Below are 16,582 nucleotides of genomic sequence, written 5' to 3' on the forward strand. Positions count from 1 at the left end.
AAGAGAATCAAAATTGAAGTTAAAGCAAAATAAATTTGGTGCATGCTACCATAGGCTACCTTGAGGTTCATTTCTTGCAGGCGGTTACAGAAATACAATAGTATTTATGAAAAACTATACATAAACAAAGAGCGACAAAGAACCAACATGCAAAAGGCAAATTGAACAAATAAAAATGATACTGAGAACATGTAGAGTCCTTGAAAATGAGTCTGTAGGTTGCAGAATCAGTTCACAGTTGAGGTGAGTGAAGTTATCCATGTCAGTTCAGGAGCCTGATGGTTGTAAGGTAGTACCTGTTCCTGAACCTGGTGGTGTGGGACCTAAGATTCTTGTACTCCCTGCCCAATGGTAGTGGTGAGAAAAGAGCATGGGCTGAATGGTGGGGTCCTTGATGACAGATGCTGCTTTCTTGTGGCAGCGTTCCTTGCAGACGTGTTTGGTGGTGAGGAGGGATTTGTCTGTGATGGACTGGGCTACATCCATCACTCTGTACAGACTTTTCACTGCTGGACTTCGGTTTCTCCACCCCAGGCCATGAGGCAACCAGTTAGGATACTCCCACTGTGTATCCACAGACGTTTTTCAAAGTTTTAGGGAACATGCCAGATCTACGCAAACATCTAAGAAGTTAGAGGTGCTATTGTACCTTCTTTGTGATGATACTTAGTGCTGGTCCCAGGACAGATCCTCTGAAATAATAGCACCAAAGAATTTGAAGTTACTAACCCTCTCCATCTCCATTATCCTAATGAGGACTGGCTCAAGGATTTCTGGCTTATTCCTCCTTGTAGTGTAACAACTGTCCTTGAAACTAGTGGTGCGAGACCTAAGGTTTCTGTACTTCCTGTCCAAATGCAGCAGCAAGAGCAGAGCATGGCCTGGATGGTGGGGGTCCTTGAAGATGGATGCTGTTTTCTTGTGGCAGCTCTCCGTGCAAACGTGCTCAATGATGGGGAGGGCTTTGCCTGTGACTCACTGACCTGGGAATGAAAGCAAGATATAACATCTTGTGCTTATTTTGAGAGATATAAGGCTTGGCCTACTCTCTGGCTTCATCTGAAAGATCTGCCATCACATGAACTAGTTTGATGAATCTTCACTACACTCCCTCTGTAGCAAAAATACCCTTTAAGTAAGGAAACAAAAATACTCAGTGTTTCCCATGTGGTCTCACCAACATCCTGTTGAAGTTCAAGTAAACACTCTGAATCAGGATCAGCTTTAGTATCACCGGCATCTGTTGAGAAATTTGTTGTTTTGCAGTAGCACTACAGTGCATTACATAATACATTTTAACAACTATGAATAAGGAATATATAAAAATTTAAATTAAATAAAAATTACTGAGTTAGTGACTTGGGTTCATTTCCCATTCAGAAATCTGATGGCGGAGGGGAAGAAGCTGTTTTTGAAACATAAGGTGTGTGTCTTCAGACTTCTGTACCTCCTCTTTGATGGTAGCAATAAGAGAATGTGTCTTGTGTGACGGGGGTCCTTAATGATAGATGCCACCTTTTTAAGTCATCGCCTTTTGAAAGTATCCTTGATGCTGGAAAGTCTAACACCCATGATGTACCTGGCAGAGTTTACGATTTTCCACAGCTTTCTCCAGTCCTGTGAAGCGGCCCCTCTAGACCAGATGGTGTTGCGACCAGTTAGAACACGCTCCAAAGTATGTCTTTAGAAATTTTGGGGACATACCAAGCAATAGTCCCTCTAACTTGTGATGACTGGAGTGCGTAAAAATCCTGTGCTATGTAATTTTTTTGCCCAGTGACAACAACATAGAAACATAGAAAACCTACAGCACAATACAGGCCCTTCCGCCCACAAAGTTGTACCGAACATGTCCCTACCTTAGAAATTACTGGGCTTACCTATAGCCCTCTATTTTTCTAAGCTCCATGTACCTATCCAAAAGTCTCTTAAAAGACCCTATCGTATCCACCACTGTTGCCGGCAGCCCATTCCACGCACTCACCACTCTTTGAGTTAAAAAATTTACCCCTGACATCTCCTCTGTACCTGCTCCCCAGCACCTTAAACCTGTGTCCACTTGTGGCAACCATTTCAGCCTTGGGAAAAAGCCTCCGACTATCCACACAATCAATGTCTCTCATCATCTTATACAGCTGTATCAGGTCACTTCTCATCCTCTGACGCTCCAAGGAGAAAAGGCTGAGTTCACTCAACCTATTCTCATAAGTCATGCTCCCCAATCCAGGCAACATCCTTGTAAATCTCCTCTGCACCCTTTCCATGGCTTCCACATCCTTCCTATAGTGAGGTGACCAGAACTGAGCACAGTACTCCAAGTGTGGTCTGACCAGGGTCCTACATAGCTGCAACATTACCTCTCGGCTCCTAAATTCAATTCCACAATCGATGAAGGTCAATATACCATACATCTTCTTAACCACAGAGTCAACCTGCGCAGCTGCTTTGAGCATCCTATGGACTCGACCCCAAGATCTCGCTGATCCTCCACACTGCCAAGAGTCTTGCCATTAATGCTATATTCTGCCATCATATTTGACCTGCCAAAATGAACCACTTCACACTTATCTGGGTTGAATTCCATCTGCCACTTCTCAGCCCAGTTTTGCATCCTATCAATGTCCCTCTGTAACCTCTAACAGCCCTCCACACTATCCACAACACCTTCAACCTTTGTGTCATCAGCAAACTTACAAACCTATCCCTCCACTTCCTCATCCAGGTCATTTATAAAAATCACGAAGAGTAAGGGTCCCAGATCAGATCCCTGAGGCACCCCACTGGTCACTGACATCTATGCAGAATATGACCCATCTACAACCACTTTTTGCCTTCTATGGGCAAGCCAGTTCTGGATACACAAAGCAATATCCCCTTGGATCCCATGCCTACTTACTGTCTCAATAAGCCTTGCATGGGGTACCTTGTCAAATGCCTTGCTGAAATCCATATACACTACATCTACTGCTCTTCCTTCATCAATGTGTTTAGTCACATCCTCAAAAAATTCAATCAGGCTCGTAAGGCACGACCTGCCCTTGACAAAGCCATGCTGACTATTCCTAGTAATATAATACCTCTCCAAATGTTCATAAATCCTGCCTCTCAGGATCTTCTCCATCAACTTACCAAACACTAAGGTAAGACTCACTGGTCTATAATTTCCTGGGCTATCTCTACTCCCTTTCTTGAATAAAGGAACAACATCCTCAACCCTCCAATCCTCTAGAACCTCTCCTGTCCCCATTGATGATCCAAAAATCATCGCCAGAGGCTCAGCAATCTCCTCCCTTGCCTCCCACAGTAGCCTGGGGTACATCTCATCCAGTCCCGGTGACTTATCCAACTTGATGCTTTCCAAAAGCTCCAGCACATCCTCTTTCTTAATACCTTCATGCTCAAGCTTTTCAGTCTGTTGCAAATCATCACTACAATCACCAAGGTCCTTTTCCATAGTGAATACTGAAGTAAAGTATTCATTAAGTACCTCTGCTATTTGCTCCGGTTCCATACACACTTTCCCACTGTCACACTTGATAGGTCCTATTCCTTCATAACTTATCCTCTTGCTCTTCACATACTTTTAGAATGCCTTGGGGTTTTCATTAATCCTGCCCACCAAGGCCTTCTCATGGCCCCTTCTGGTTCTCCTAATTTCCTTCTTAAACTCCTTCCTATTAGCCTTATAATCTTCTAGATCTCTAACATTACCTAGCTCTCTGAACCTTTTGTAAGCTTTTTTTTTTTTTCTTGACTCGATTTATTACAGCCTTTGATGTTGGCACTGAATAATTTCTTCAATAAAGACGGTACAAATAGGCCCGTTCTAAAATCTGCAGACAAATCATTGCAAACTCCACATTGTCAACATCGTCCACATCAGCAACCGGATTGTGTACGATCTTGAAATATACTTAACATGTTAAGTTGTAATTTTGAAATATACTTAACAAATATACTTAACCTTTTGCGTGCAATTTAAGTTCCTTTGTGCGCTAGTAGCAAAAGATGTGTGTGCACACACACATTTTAGAGGGACTTTCGATACCAAGCCTCCTCAAACTCCCAATGAAATATAGCTGCTGTTGTGCCTTCTTTTTAATTGCATCAACATGTTAGGCCCCGGATAGATCTTCAGAGATGTTGACACCCAGGAAGTCAAAACTGCTCACCGTTTGCACTGCTGATCCCTCGATGAGAACTGATGTTTGTTCCGTTGACTTCCTCTTCCTGCAGTCTACAATCAGTTATTTGGTGTTATTGACAAGGTTGTTGTTGCGACACCACTTAACCAGCTAATCTGCCTCACTCCTGTACACCTCTTTGTTAGCATCTGAAATTCTGCCAACAACATTTGGGTCATCCACAGATTTGTAGATGTGTTTGAGATATCCCTAGCCACACAATTGTGGGCACAGATAGAGTAGAACAGCGGGATAAGCACACATCTTTGAGGTGTGCCAGTGTTGATCGTCAGCAAGAAGTAGATGTTACTTCTGATCCAAGCAGACTGTGATCTCCCGGTGAGGAAGTCAAGGATCCAGTTGCATAGGGAGGTACAGAGGCCCAGGTTTTAGAGTTTGTTGATTAGAACTGAGGGTACAATTGTATTGAATGTTGAGCTGTAGTCAATAGACAACAGCCTAATGTAGGTAATGTCCAGGTGATGCAAGGCAGAGTGGAGAGCCAGTGAGATTGCATCCATTGTGAACCTATTATGGCAATAGACAAATTGCAGTGGATCCAGGTCCTTGATTCTGGCCTTAACCAACCTCTCAGAGTACTTCATCACAGTAAAGTGACATGTTGCATTTCATGGTTTTATATGCTTGAAGCATGCTTTCAACCAGCTGCATGTAGTCTGGTCTCTGTAGATGCCGAGAAAATTTTCATCAACTTCCTTGAATGACTTAGATAGATAGATAGATAGATACTTTATTCATCCCCATGGGGAAATTCAACTTTTTTTCCAATGTCCCATACACTTCCATGTGATTTTCTCCGGTCCCACTAGAAATTCTTCAAATTGCCTGTCATTGATGGCCTGTTTGACTTGTGGACTAACAAAAATGCCTTCCTTAATCTTGGCATCAGTTATTCTGGGAAGCATCTGTCTCAAATATCAAAATCCTTCATAGAAATTTTTGTGGCTGGTGTTAGCAAATTCCATCCTTACATTCCTAAACCCAGTAATTATTACTAAAACCCTGTCCTGCCATGCAGCAGCCACGCCGTCTAAGCATGCCCAAACATGCCTGGACAAAATAGGAAACTTTCCAGCTTACATTGTAGGCAACAGTTTAATAGACTTGAATTATGAATTGAAATAATAAACATAAGTTTATTAAAAAATGGTGCGTGATAGGGAAATTTCAGGGTGATTTTCATGATCAGTAGCCCAAAATTTGTAAGATACACCTAAAGGTATTTGGGAAGCAAAATCTAGCTGCCATTGTTTGCCAATTAAAGTGACAAGGGAGATTGGAGCATCGAAGCAGGAGCGGAGGGATAGCGCAGGCTGCCTGCCTTTCAATCGGTTGCTCTGTACCAGAGAGGGGAGAGCCTGCCGCTGCACCCAGAGAGTGTTGCCTAGGTATTGTCTGCATCTTGGGATGTGGACTTTGGTCTATAGACTCTTTTTTCAGACTTACAGATGTTATATTCTGTGTTTTTTCACCTAATCTTTTTTAAATTTTTGTGTGTGCAGGGAGGGGGATTTGGGGTCAATGTGCCTAATCTGTTTTGTTGAGTTTTTTTGTGTGGGAGGGGGGATTTGGAGGCTGATGATCGTGCTGCCTTTCTTTTCTTTCTTGGTTTCATGGCTACCCAGAGAACTGGAGAATTTCAAAGTTGTACACTTTGATAATAAGTGAACCTTTGATTTCCATAGATGTTGCCTGACCCACTGAGTTTTCCAGTATTTTGTGTATTTTGCTTTGGATTTCCGGCACCTACAGACTTTCTTATGTTTATTATAAGTCAGATGCTGCCTGACTTGCTGAGTTCCTTTAGCACTTTGTACATCGGGCCAAATTTCCATAATTACTAATACATCCTTTCCGGAGTGATTATCACTTACTCACTTAATTAGTTCCAACTGTTATAAGCCACTGATAGCTTGTTTTCTATTGATTTAAGCAAATAAGTAATTTAAATCTGTCAAACTGGATACAAGCAGGGAGATTAAATGTTTAAAGCCACAAAAATGCTGGAGGATTTTTACTGCAAAAATCAGTTTATTCCTTTGGTATAACTACCTCTTTTGTACAGGTGGGGGTTCAGATTTAAACTCAGATATGAACTGTATCTCTCAATACTGAGTTCCTTTTACCTTTTATTTAAGATTCAACATCAAATAAATTAACTTTAAAACAATTTTAAATAAAGCAATGGTGTTCCTGCACTTTATATTCCTGCTTATCTTCTTCACACTCCCCAACCCCAACTATTTGCAATTGTTCTCTTATCACACTGCCCTCCACTGTTTGCGTCAATCCCAACCTTAGCATCAAACCCGCCGACAAAGAGGGTGCTGTCGTAGTGTGGCGGTGTGACATCTACCTTGCTGAGGGCAGGCGGCCACACTCAGACATCTCCTCTTACTTATTCTTTGAAAAGGGCTCCAGACTGTCAGAAAATTGGCTCTGACACTGTCTCTAACCTCATCATCTCTGGAGAACTCCCATCCACTGCCACCAGACTCAAGGTTCCCTTACTCAGCACTGCCTGTTTCTACCCCCTATGCAAAATCCACAAACCTAACCGTCCGGGGAAGCCCATTGTCTCTGCCTGCACTTGCCCCACTAAACTTGTGCCCTCATACCTCGACTCCATTCTATCTCCTTTGGTTCAGTCCCTTCCCACCTCCATCCATGACACAGCACATGCTCTCCATCTCCTCAACAACTTTCAATTCCCTAGCCTAGACCGCCTCATTTTTACCATGGATGTCCAGTCCCTAAACACTTCATTATGAGGTCTAAACACAAGACATTCTGCAGATGCTGGATATCCAGAGCAACACACACAAAATGCTGGAGGAACTCAGCAGGTCAGGCAGCATCTATGGAAATGAATAAACAATTGACGTTTCGGGCCGAGACCCTTCGTCAGGACTGAAGGTGGAAGGTGACAGGTGAAACCAGGTGGGAGGGAAAGGTAAGGTGCTGGAGAAGAATCTGGTAGGAGGGGTGAGTGGACCATGGGAGACAGGGAAGATGGAGGTAAGTGTGGGGAATAGAAGAAGATGGAAGGGGGAAGGAAAAATATTACTGGAAGGATAAATCATTGTTCTTGCCATCAGGTTGGAGGCTACCTAGACAGAATATGAAGTGTCTCTCCTCCACCCTGAGAGTGGCCTCATTGTGGACCGACATATCAGAACAGGAATAGAGATAGGAATTAAAATGGTTGGCCACCAGGAATTTCCAGTTTTGGTAGATGGAGCAGAGGTGTCTCTCCATTGTAAAGACATCAATATAGGGAGCACAGGATATAATGGCAAATCCCAATGGATCCACAAGGGAAGTGTTGCCTCACCTGGAAGGAGTGTTTGGGGCGCTGAATGGAGGTGAGGGAGGATATAAATGGGCAAATGCAGCTTATCTGTCACTTGCAGGGATACGTGCCAGATGCAGGGGTTAGCGGGGAGGGATGGATGCATCATGGATTCACGGAGGGAGCGGTCCCTGTGGAAAGCAGAGAGGATGTGTATGGTGGTGGGATGCTATTGAAGACGGCAGAAGTTTTGGAGAATAATGTGTTAGTTTAAGGGAAGCATTGAAGACTGTGTCGGTGCTGCTTCATGCACTCAAGCCAACCTCATCAATTTAATCAACTTTTCCTCTAACTTCCTTCCTGCCCTTAAATTCACTCATTCTATTTCTGACACTTCTCTCCCCTTTCTCGATCTCTGTCTCCATCTCTAGGGACAAACTGCCTACCAGCATCTTTTATAAACCTACCAATTCCCATGGCTATCTTGACTACACCTCTTCCCACCCTGTCTCCAATAAAAATGCTACTCCCTTTGCTCAGTTCCTTTATCTTTGCCACATCTGTCCCAAGATGTGGCTTTCCCTTTCCAGGACATCAGAGATATCCTCCTTCTTCAACGAATGGGGTTTCCCTTCTTCCACCATTGATGCTGCCCTCACCCATATCTCCTCCGTTTCCTGGACGTTTGCGCTCACCCCATCTTTCTGCCACCTTAATAACGATAGAGTTCTTCTTGTCCTCACATACCACCCATGAACCTCCGCATCTAAGACATCATTCTCCGCAAACTTTGTCATATTCACCGGATCCTACCATCAAACACATCTGCTTTCTGCAGGACCACTCCATCCATGATTCCTTTGTCCATTCATCCCTCCCCACTGATCTTCCTCCTGCCACTTAACCCTGCAAATGACAGAAATGCTACACCTGCCCATTCACCTCCTCCCCCAACTCCATTCAGGGTCCCAAATAGTCCTTCCAGGTGAGGCAACATTTCAGTTGAAAATCTGTTGGGGTCACCTATAGCAACCTGTGCTCCCAGTGCTGCCTCCTCTACAGTAGATAAGCTGGGGTATCACTTTGTCAAGCACCTCTGCTCTATCCATCAAAGATGAAGTGGAAATGAGGATTGACTTTCACCAACAGCCCCCTACCTGGAAATTATGGTCAGGCTGTCATTCAGATTTCTCGGGTCTACCATTACCAATACATTGAAGTGGGACAAGAACATTACACTCCTCACTGGGAAAGCCCAGCAGAGATTGTTCTTCCTGCACCAGCTTAGGAAACTTAAGATCTCAGGGTGAATCCTGATGAATTTTTACTCTGCCATCTCTGAGAGTGTTGTGACCACCTCTGTCACCATTTGAGTTCCTACCGCCTCCTGCCTCTCCAAACCCAGATTGCAAAGAGTGGTCCACTCAGCGAAGATCATTGGCTGTCAGCTTCCAACATTAAACCACCTGTTCATTGCCAGTGCAAAGTAAAGAGCTGGAAAAATTCCGCTGATTCTACCCACCCCAGCAGTCACCTATTCACCAAATTGCCATCAGGGAGATGCTACAAGTCCATCACCACCAGGACTACACGACCCCTCCAAAGCTTCTTTCCTGTAGCTGTCCGGCTTCTCAACAAAACTCACTCAGGTGTAATATCCTAACTCCCTGCACGCCATCCGTTAAATGGTCCTTCCTGCTCACCTTGTCTGTTGATGATTGAGTCTGTTCCTATGTTCGCATTTATTTAATTTTGATTATTGACATTTGCGCATGTGGGTGTTCTGCTAATTGTTGTTTGCTGAGGGCTACTTGCACTATTGTCTTGTAAATCGCTGGTTGCTATCGTGTTGTCTGTTATGGCATTATCCTGTGTTTTATCCCTGGCACCGAATCACGATCAATTCTGGTATTTTCATATACTGGCAATAAAGTGATTCTGATTCTGAAAATCAGAATTTCCTGGTGGCCAACCATTTTAATCCCTATCCACATCACCAGTCGGTCCGTGGCCTCCTCTTCTGCCACGATGAGGCCACTCTCAGGGTGGAGGGGCCATCTAGGTAGCCTCCAAACTGATGGCATGAACAGTGAATTTTCCTTTTGGAATTTTTTTTCCATCTCCCTTCCCTCTTCTTCTATTCCCCAGTCTGGACTCTTGCTACTTCTCCTCATCTGCCTATCACCTGCCTGGGAGTCCCTCCTTCTTCCCTTTCTCCCATGGTCCACTCTCCTCTCCTATCAGATTCCTTCTTCTCCAGCCCTTTACCTTTCCATGCACCTGGCTTCACCTCTCACCTTCTAGCTCATCCTCTTTCCTCTGATGTGAGATTCCTTTGGATTCTCTTGGACTCTCACTTCTGAAGGTTCACTGTGTGAATAAAGATTTTCATATTTCCCAGTTACAGTTATTAGTTCAGTCAACAGAATGTGTCCTGATTTCTACACTGTCTCCATTTATTGGTATTGGTTTACAATGGTCACGTGTCCCAAGATACAGTGAAAATCCTATCGTGCACAGTGCTCATACAGATCAAATCATTACAGAGTGCATTGCGCTTGAATAAGGTAAAACAATGACAATGCAGAATAAAGTGTAAAAGCTACAGAGAAAGGGCAGGTAAACAATAAAATGCAGGATCTTAAAGAGGCCAAGGGTCCACCTTATTGTACAAGAGATCCATTCAAGAATCCGATAACAATAGGATAGAAGCTGTCTTTGAGCCTGGTGGTCTGTTCTTTTAGACTTCAGTACCTACTGTCCGATGGGAGAGGGGAGATGACATGCCAAGTTCTTGCAACATTCTGGCTTCAGTCCAGATTCCAATGCCTGTAGCCTTTTGTGTCTTCCTGTTTTCAAGATAGGCTCCCAGTCCAAAGCACAGAAAGGCAACTACTCATTAGTGTTGGAGACAACCATGGCAGGATAATTGAGGCGAGTTGTAAGATAGCAGATATTCTCACTTATTACAGCACATAAGGTCATTCAGCCTATTGGGACCAGGCCAGCTCCCAGCAAAGCATTTTCATCAGTCCAGTTTCTCTCTTGTATATCCCTATTTTCATTCTTTATCACAAGCCTACACTCCCCTCTAATTCTTTTGTTCCTACCTACACAAAAAGTTAATTTGAACAGCCAGACAGTACATTGATAAGATATGGGAAGAAAGCAGGGCATTCAGGGGAGGGACCAGATCACCCAGATAACGTACAGAGTGCAGTCGGGTTCAGGTTCATACTTAGTTCCCTGAGCTGTGACATGCTGACAACTGTTGTGTCTCATGCAACTCACATGAAAAAAGTAAAAAAAATGCAATGAAAAATCCAGTAAGAGACAATCTCCTATGCGGTGGTGTGCTGGGGCAATGGCATCAACATGGGTGATGCCAACAGGCTCAATAAACTGATTACAAAGGCTGGCTCTGTTATAGGAGTCAAACTGGACACACTGGAGGCTGTGGTAGAACAAAGGACTCTACAAAAAACCCTGGCAATCCTAGACACTGTTTCTCACCCTCTACATGCCACCTTGGCTGAACAGAGGAGCACTTTAATGAATAGGCTTGGACAATTCAAAGAAAGCAATATGAGGTAATTCTTACCCTCGGCCATTAGGTCCTATAGTGAGTCAACCTATAGCCAGAGAAGTAATGACCCCCTCCTGTTAGACTGTTTGAGATAACTTATTTTTTTATTCTTTCTTACTTCTCTTCAAGTATATCTGTGCACTTGTAATGCTACTGTGACACTGTAATTTCCTTTGGGATCAATAAAATATCTATTGACCTCTCTATTCAAAATTAGTTGCTGCTGTATGGAGATTTGTTTCTGCAATTACCTGAGAACTGTAGTTATGGATGCGATAGTATTATTTTATTGACTTGCATGCCAATCTTGCAAACAACTTGAACCAGCAACAGATTGAGACAGAAACAATCAATTTATCATTTATTTTCATGCTCGCTTAAACATGTCCACCACCCAGACAGTAAAGTGCACACTCGTTTTTGGCAGAATCAGAATATCGATGGCCTATGTTGTGAAGTTTGTTGTTTTGCAGCTGTAGTACAATCCAATATTTAAAAACTATAAATCACAGCAATATAGATATATATATATATATAAGAAGGCAGTGCAAAAACGGAGCAAAATTAAAATAGTGAGGTAGTGTTTATAGGTTCAATTCAGAAATCAGATGGCAGAGGGGAAGAAGCTGTTCCTGAATCGCTGAGTGTGTGCCTTCAGTCTCCTATACCTCTTCCCTGATGGTAACAATGAGAAGAGGGCATGCCCTGGGTAATTGGAGTCCTTAATGATGGATGCTGCCTTTTTGAGGCACCGCCTTTTGAAGATGTCCTGGTTGCTGGGGAGGCTAGCGCCCATGATGGAGCTGGCTGAGTTTGCAACCTCCTGCACCTTTATATGATCCTGTGCAGTGGCCCCTCCATGCCAGATGGTGATGTAACCAGTTAGAATTCCTTCCATGGTGCACCTGTAGAAATTTGTGAGAGTCTTTGGTGACATACCAAGTCCCATCAAACTCCATGCCACTGTCATGCCTTCTTTGTCATTGTGTCCATATGTTGGACCCAGTTAGATGTTCAGAGATGTTGACATCCAGGAACCTGAAACTGCTCACCTTTTCCTCTGCTGATCCATTGATGAAGACTGGCGTGTGTTCCCTGAACTTCCCCATCCTGAAGTCCATAATCAGTTCCTTAATGTTGAGTGCAAGTTTGTTCAGGCGACAGAAACACTCTATTGAGAGCCAGGTGAGTGAAATAGGAAACACTTCTCCAAATTAGACTCGAATACTGTGAGAATATAACCCGGGTTCACACCCATACTATTGCTGACATTGAGCTTCCAGTGTGAGCCATGACCAGAAGGAGGTGGTGCAAAACTGCAGTAATGTCATGAATGCTTGGGGAGAATCTTCTTGCAAGTTGTCTAAAGGTGAGGTCAAAGACTACAGGCACTAGATAACAATAAACAAACTATCGTTTAGCAATATAGGTATCTTCCACAGTGTCACTATATATTGCCTCGTCTCACTTACCACTGATCACAAACCGGTCATGAATCAAGAACATTGATATATGAGGGTAGCAAATTTCCTTCATTTAAGGACATAAGTGAACTGAAAGAAGTTTCACAACAATCCAGCTGTTTGCTGGTTATCACCATTGGGACAAAATATGTTTTTTTAAACTCTAGATTTATTTTTTAAATTGATATTCACAAGCTGCCAAGGTGGGAGTCAAAATCCTATGGATTAATGATCCAGATTCTGGATGATTGTCTAGTAACTTAACCATACTCCATTATTCCTCTGCAAACAAAACCAAACATTATTGAAAAGAAATAAAACTTTTGTCTAGATTAGGGCTTCCCAAACTGCGGTCCACAGACCCCTTGCTTAATGGTTTTGGTCCATAGCATAAAAAAAGGTTGGGAGCCCTTGGTCTGGATTGACTTTATCTGTTCATAAGTCTGTGTATTGTAGAAATGTTCCTTTACAGTGCAGTTCCAAAGGTTTTGCTTTAACCAAGTTTCATTGGGAAGTAAAGGAGGCCAATGAGACTATAAAAGCAGCCAAACACAAATCAGCAACATTAATGAAAACAATCTCTTGGGCCAGCCATGTGCACAAAGCTGATGTGATACGATATCAGAGTTGAATCCTTTAACACAATGACATAAAATCAACGTTTATTGTCAGATAGAGGTGGAGTTGAGAATGTCTTTAGTTTTACAAAATGCTATTTCACCCTTCAATTTTATGCATTCAACAGAAAGGTCAGTTTAGAGTACAGAGCACAGAAAATGCCCTTCCACCCACAAACTCCACACCAACCATTGACCACCCATTTACACCCACCCTGCACCATTCCCAATTCACTCTCCTCACATTCCCATTAATTGCCTCCAGAGTGTGCCCACAACCTCCTTACAAGGAACAGGTTCATTCTCAGAAGGTAAATCTGTTTATTTTAGTTATTTTTAAAGGAGAGCAGAACAGCTTTACTCAGGGCAAGCTTTAAACAGATGTTCCTTTTAAAAGGAAGGAGTCTATGTGTGGGTGTACATGCATGTGAAGGGTAAAGAACACATTCACATTTGCAATACTTATGTTTCCATTTAAAATCAATCAGATTTGAGCTGTCTGCTTACTATTTTTTTAGCTTAAACATTTTTGAAAATTGTTTGAACTCAAAACCAACTTTCACCTAATTTTTAGATAAACCAGAAATTTAAAATCTTTAAGTAAAGTTTCAGAAAATTTCACGGTGAATTGCAACGAATGACTGATGTTTTGAATAATAGATAAGATAACCGGTTCATCTGCCTTTGGCAGAATACTGTCAAATATAACGAGAACTCAACTCTGCATCAACCAGTTCTTGTGATCTGTGAAGAGGCAGATTGTGACCTGTTTAAAGTCAGTCCTGGGGAAGTGTACGTTGGGTGGATCTAACAATATGCTGAAGGAGCTCAGTGGGTCATGCAGCAGCTGTGGGAGGAAAAAAGCTATCAGCTTTTTAGGTCAAAACCCTGCATCATAAGACCATAAGACAAAAGGGGAAGAAGTCAGCCATTCGGCCCATCGAGTCTTCTCCGCCATTTTATCATGAGCTGATACATTCTCTCATTTAGTCCCATTCCTCCGCCTTCTCACCATAACCTTTGATGCCCTGGCTACTCAGATACTATCAATCTCTGCCTTAAATACACCCAATGACTTGGTCTACACTGCCGCCCATGGTAACAAATTCCACAGATTCACCACCCTCTGGCTAAAAAAATTTATTCGCATCTCTGTTCTGAATGGGCGCCCTTCAATCCTTAAGTCATGCCCTCTCATACTAGATTCCCCCACCATGGGAAACAACTTTGCCACATCCACTCTGTCCATGCCTTTCAACTTTCAAAATGTCTCTATGAGGTCCCCCCAGACTTCTAAACTCCAAGGAGTACAGTCCAAGAGCGGTCAAACGTTCCTCATATGTTAACCCTCTCATTCCCGGAATCATTCTAGTGAATCTTCTCTGAACCCTCTCCAACGTCAGCACATCCTTTCTTAAATAAGGAGCCCAAAACTGCACACAGTGCTCCAAGTGAGGTCTTACCAGTGCCTTATAGAGCCTCAACATCACATCCCTGCTCCTATACTCTGTTCCTCTAGAAATGAATACCAACATTGCATTCACCTTCTTCACCACCGACTCAACCTGGAGGTTAACCTTAAGGGTATCCTGCACGAGGACTCCCAAGTCCCGTTGCATCTCAGAACTTCGAATTCTCTCTCCATTTAAATAATAGTCTGCCTGTTTATTTCTTCTACCAAAGTGCATGACCATACACTTTCCAACATTGTATTTCATTTGCCACTTCTTTGCCCATTCTCCCAATCTATCCAAGTCTCTTTGCAGACTCTCTGTTCCCTCAACACTACCAGCCCCTCCACATATCTTTGTATGATCAGCAAACTTAGCCACAAAGCCATCTATTCCATAATCCAAATCATTGATATACAGCATAAAAAGAAGCGGCCCCAACACGGACCCCTGTGGAACACCACTGGTAACCGGCAGCCAACCAGAATGGGATCCTTTTATTCCCACTTTCTGTTACCTGCCAATCAGCCAATGCTCTATCCACATATGTAACTTTCCCACAATTCCACGGGCTCTTATATTGTTCAGCAGCTCATGTGCAGCACCTTGTCAAAGGCCTTCTGAAAATCCAAATACACAGCATCCACTACATCTCCCTTGTCTAGCCTACTTGTAATTCCCTCAAAAAATTGCAATACGATTGTCAGGCAGGATTCTCCTTTAAGGAAACCATGCTGAGTTCTGCCTATCTTGTCATATGCCTCCAGGTACTCCGTAACCTCATCCTTGACAGTCGACTCCAACAACTTCCCAACCACCGATGTCAAGCTAACAGGTCTGTAATTTCCTTTTTGCTTCCTTGCCCCCTTCTTAAATAGCGGAGTGACATTTGCAATCTTCCTGTCCTCCGGAACCAGGCCAGAATCTATTGACTTTTGAAAGATCATTGCCAATGCCTCCGCAGTCTCCACAGCTACTTCCTTCAGAACACAAGGGTGCATTCCATCTGGTCCAGGAGATTTATCTACCCTTAAACTATTCAGCTTCCTAAGGAATTTCTCTGTCGTAATTGGACTGCACACACTTCTCTTCCCTGACACCCTTGAGTGTCCGGTATACTGCTGATGTCTTCCTCAGTGAAGACTGATGCAAAATACTCGTTCAGTTTCTCCTGCCTTCTGGGAAAAGGCACCAAAGCATTCGGGCTCTCACGACCAGACTATGTAACAGTTTCTTCCCCCAAGCTATCAGACTCCTCAAAACCCAGAGCCTGGACTGACACCTTACTGCCCTATTGTCCTGTTTATTATTTATTGTAATGCCTGCACTGTTTTTGTGCACTTTATGCAGTCCTGGGTAGGTCTGTAGTCTAGTGCAGTTGTTTTTTTTTCTCTTTGTGTTGTTTTTTACGTAGTTCAGTCTAGTTTTTGTACACCATGGTCCTGAAAAACGTTGTCTCATTTTTACTATGTACTGTACCAGCAGTAATGGTCGAAATGACAATAAAAGTGACTTGACTTGACTAACCATCTCCTTATCTCCCATTACAATTTCTCCAGCATCATTTTCTATCAGTCCAATATCTACTCTCACCTGTCTTTTACTCTTCATATACTTGAAAAAGCTTTTAGTATCCTCTTTCATATTATTTGCTAGCTTCCTTTCATAGTTCATCTTTTCCTTCTTAATGACCTTCTTAGTTTCCTTTTGTAAGCTTTTAAAAACTTACCAATCTCCCATCTTCCCAGTAATTTTTGCTTCCTTGTATGCCCTCTCTTTTGCTTTTACTTTGGCTTTGACTTCTCTTGTCAGCCACGGTTGCATCCTTTTTCCATTCGAAAATTTCTTCTTCTTTGGAATATATCTATCTTGCACCTTCCTCACTTCTCGCATAAACTCCAGCCACTGCTGCTCTGCCGTCCTTCCCGCTAGTGTCCATTTCCAGCCAACCTTGGCCAGTTCCTCTCT

General features: G+C 43.0%; 1 protein-coding gene across 4 annotated transcripts in view; it reads left to right on the top strand.

The window, feature by feature from the left end:
• Positions 1–16,582, top strand: part of LOC140731833 (general transcription factor II-I-like) — a 141,151-nt gene that overhangs the window by 89,215 nt on the left and 35,354 nt on the right. For 2 of the 4 annotated variants that reach the window (XM_073053708.1, XM_073053709.1), the window contains one exon: positions 15,382–15,449. The exons of the other annotated variants lie outside the window; for them this stretch is intronic. In XM_073053708.1, the coding sequence (XP_072909809.1) occupies positions 15,382–15,449 (68 nt within the window). The remainder of the gene's footprint in view (positions 1–15,381; positions 15,450–16,582) is intronic. 4 annotated transcript variants of the gene reach the window in all.

Source organism: Hemitrygon akajei, chromosome 8, assembly GCF_048418815.1.
Source record: "Hemitrygon akajei chromosome 8, sHemAka1.3, whole genome shotgun sequence".
NCBI classification, from domain to species: Eukaryota; Metazoa; Chordata; class Chondrichthyes; order Myliobatiformes; family Dasyatidae; genus Hemitrygon; species Hemitrygon akajei.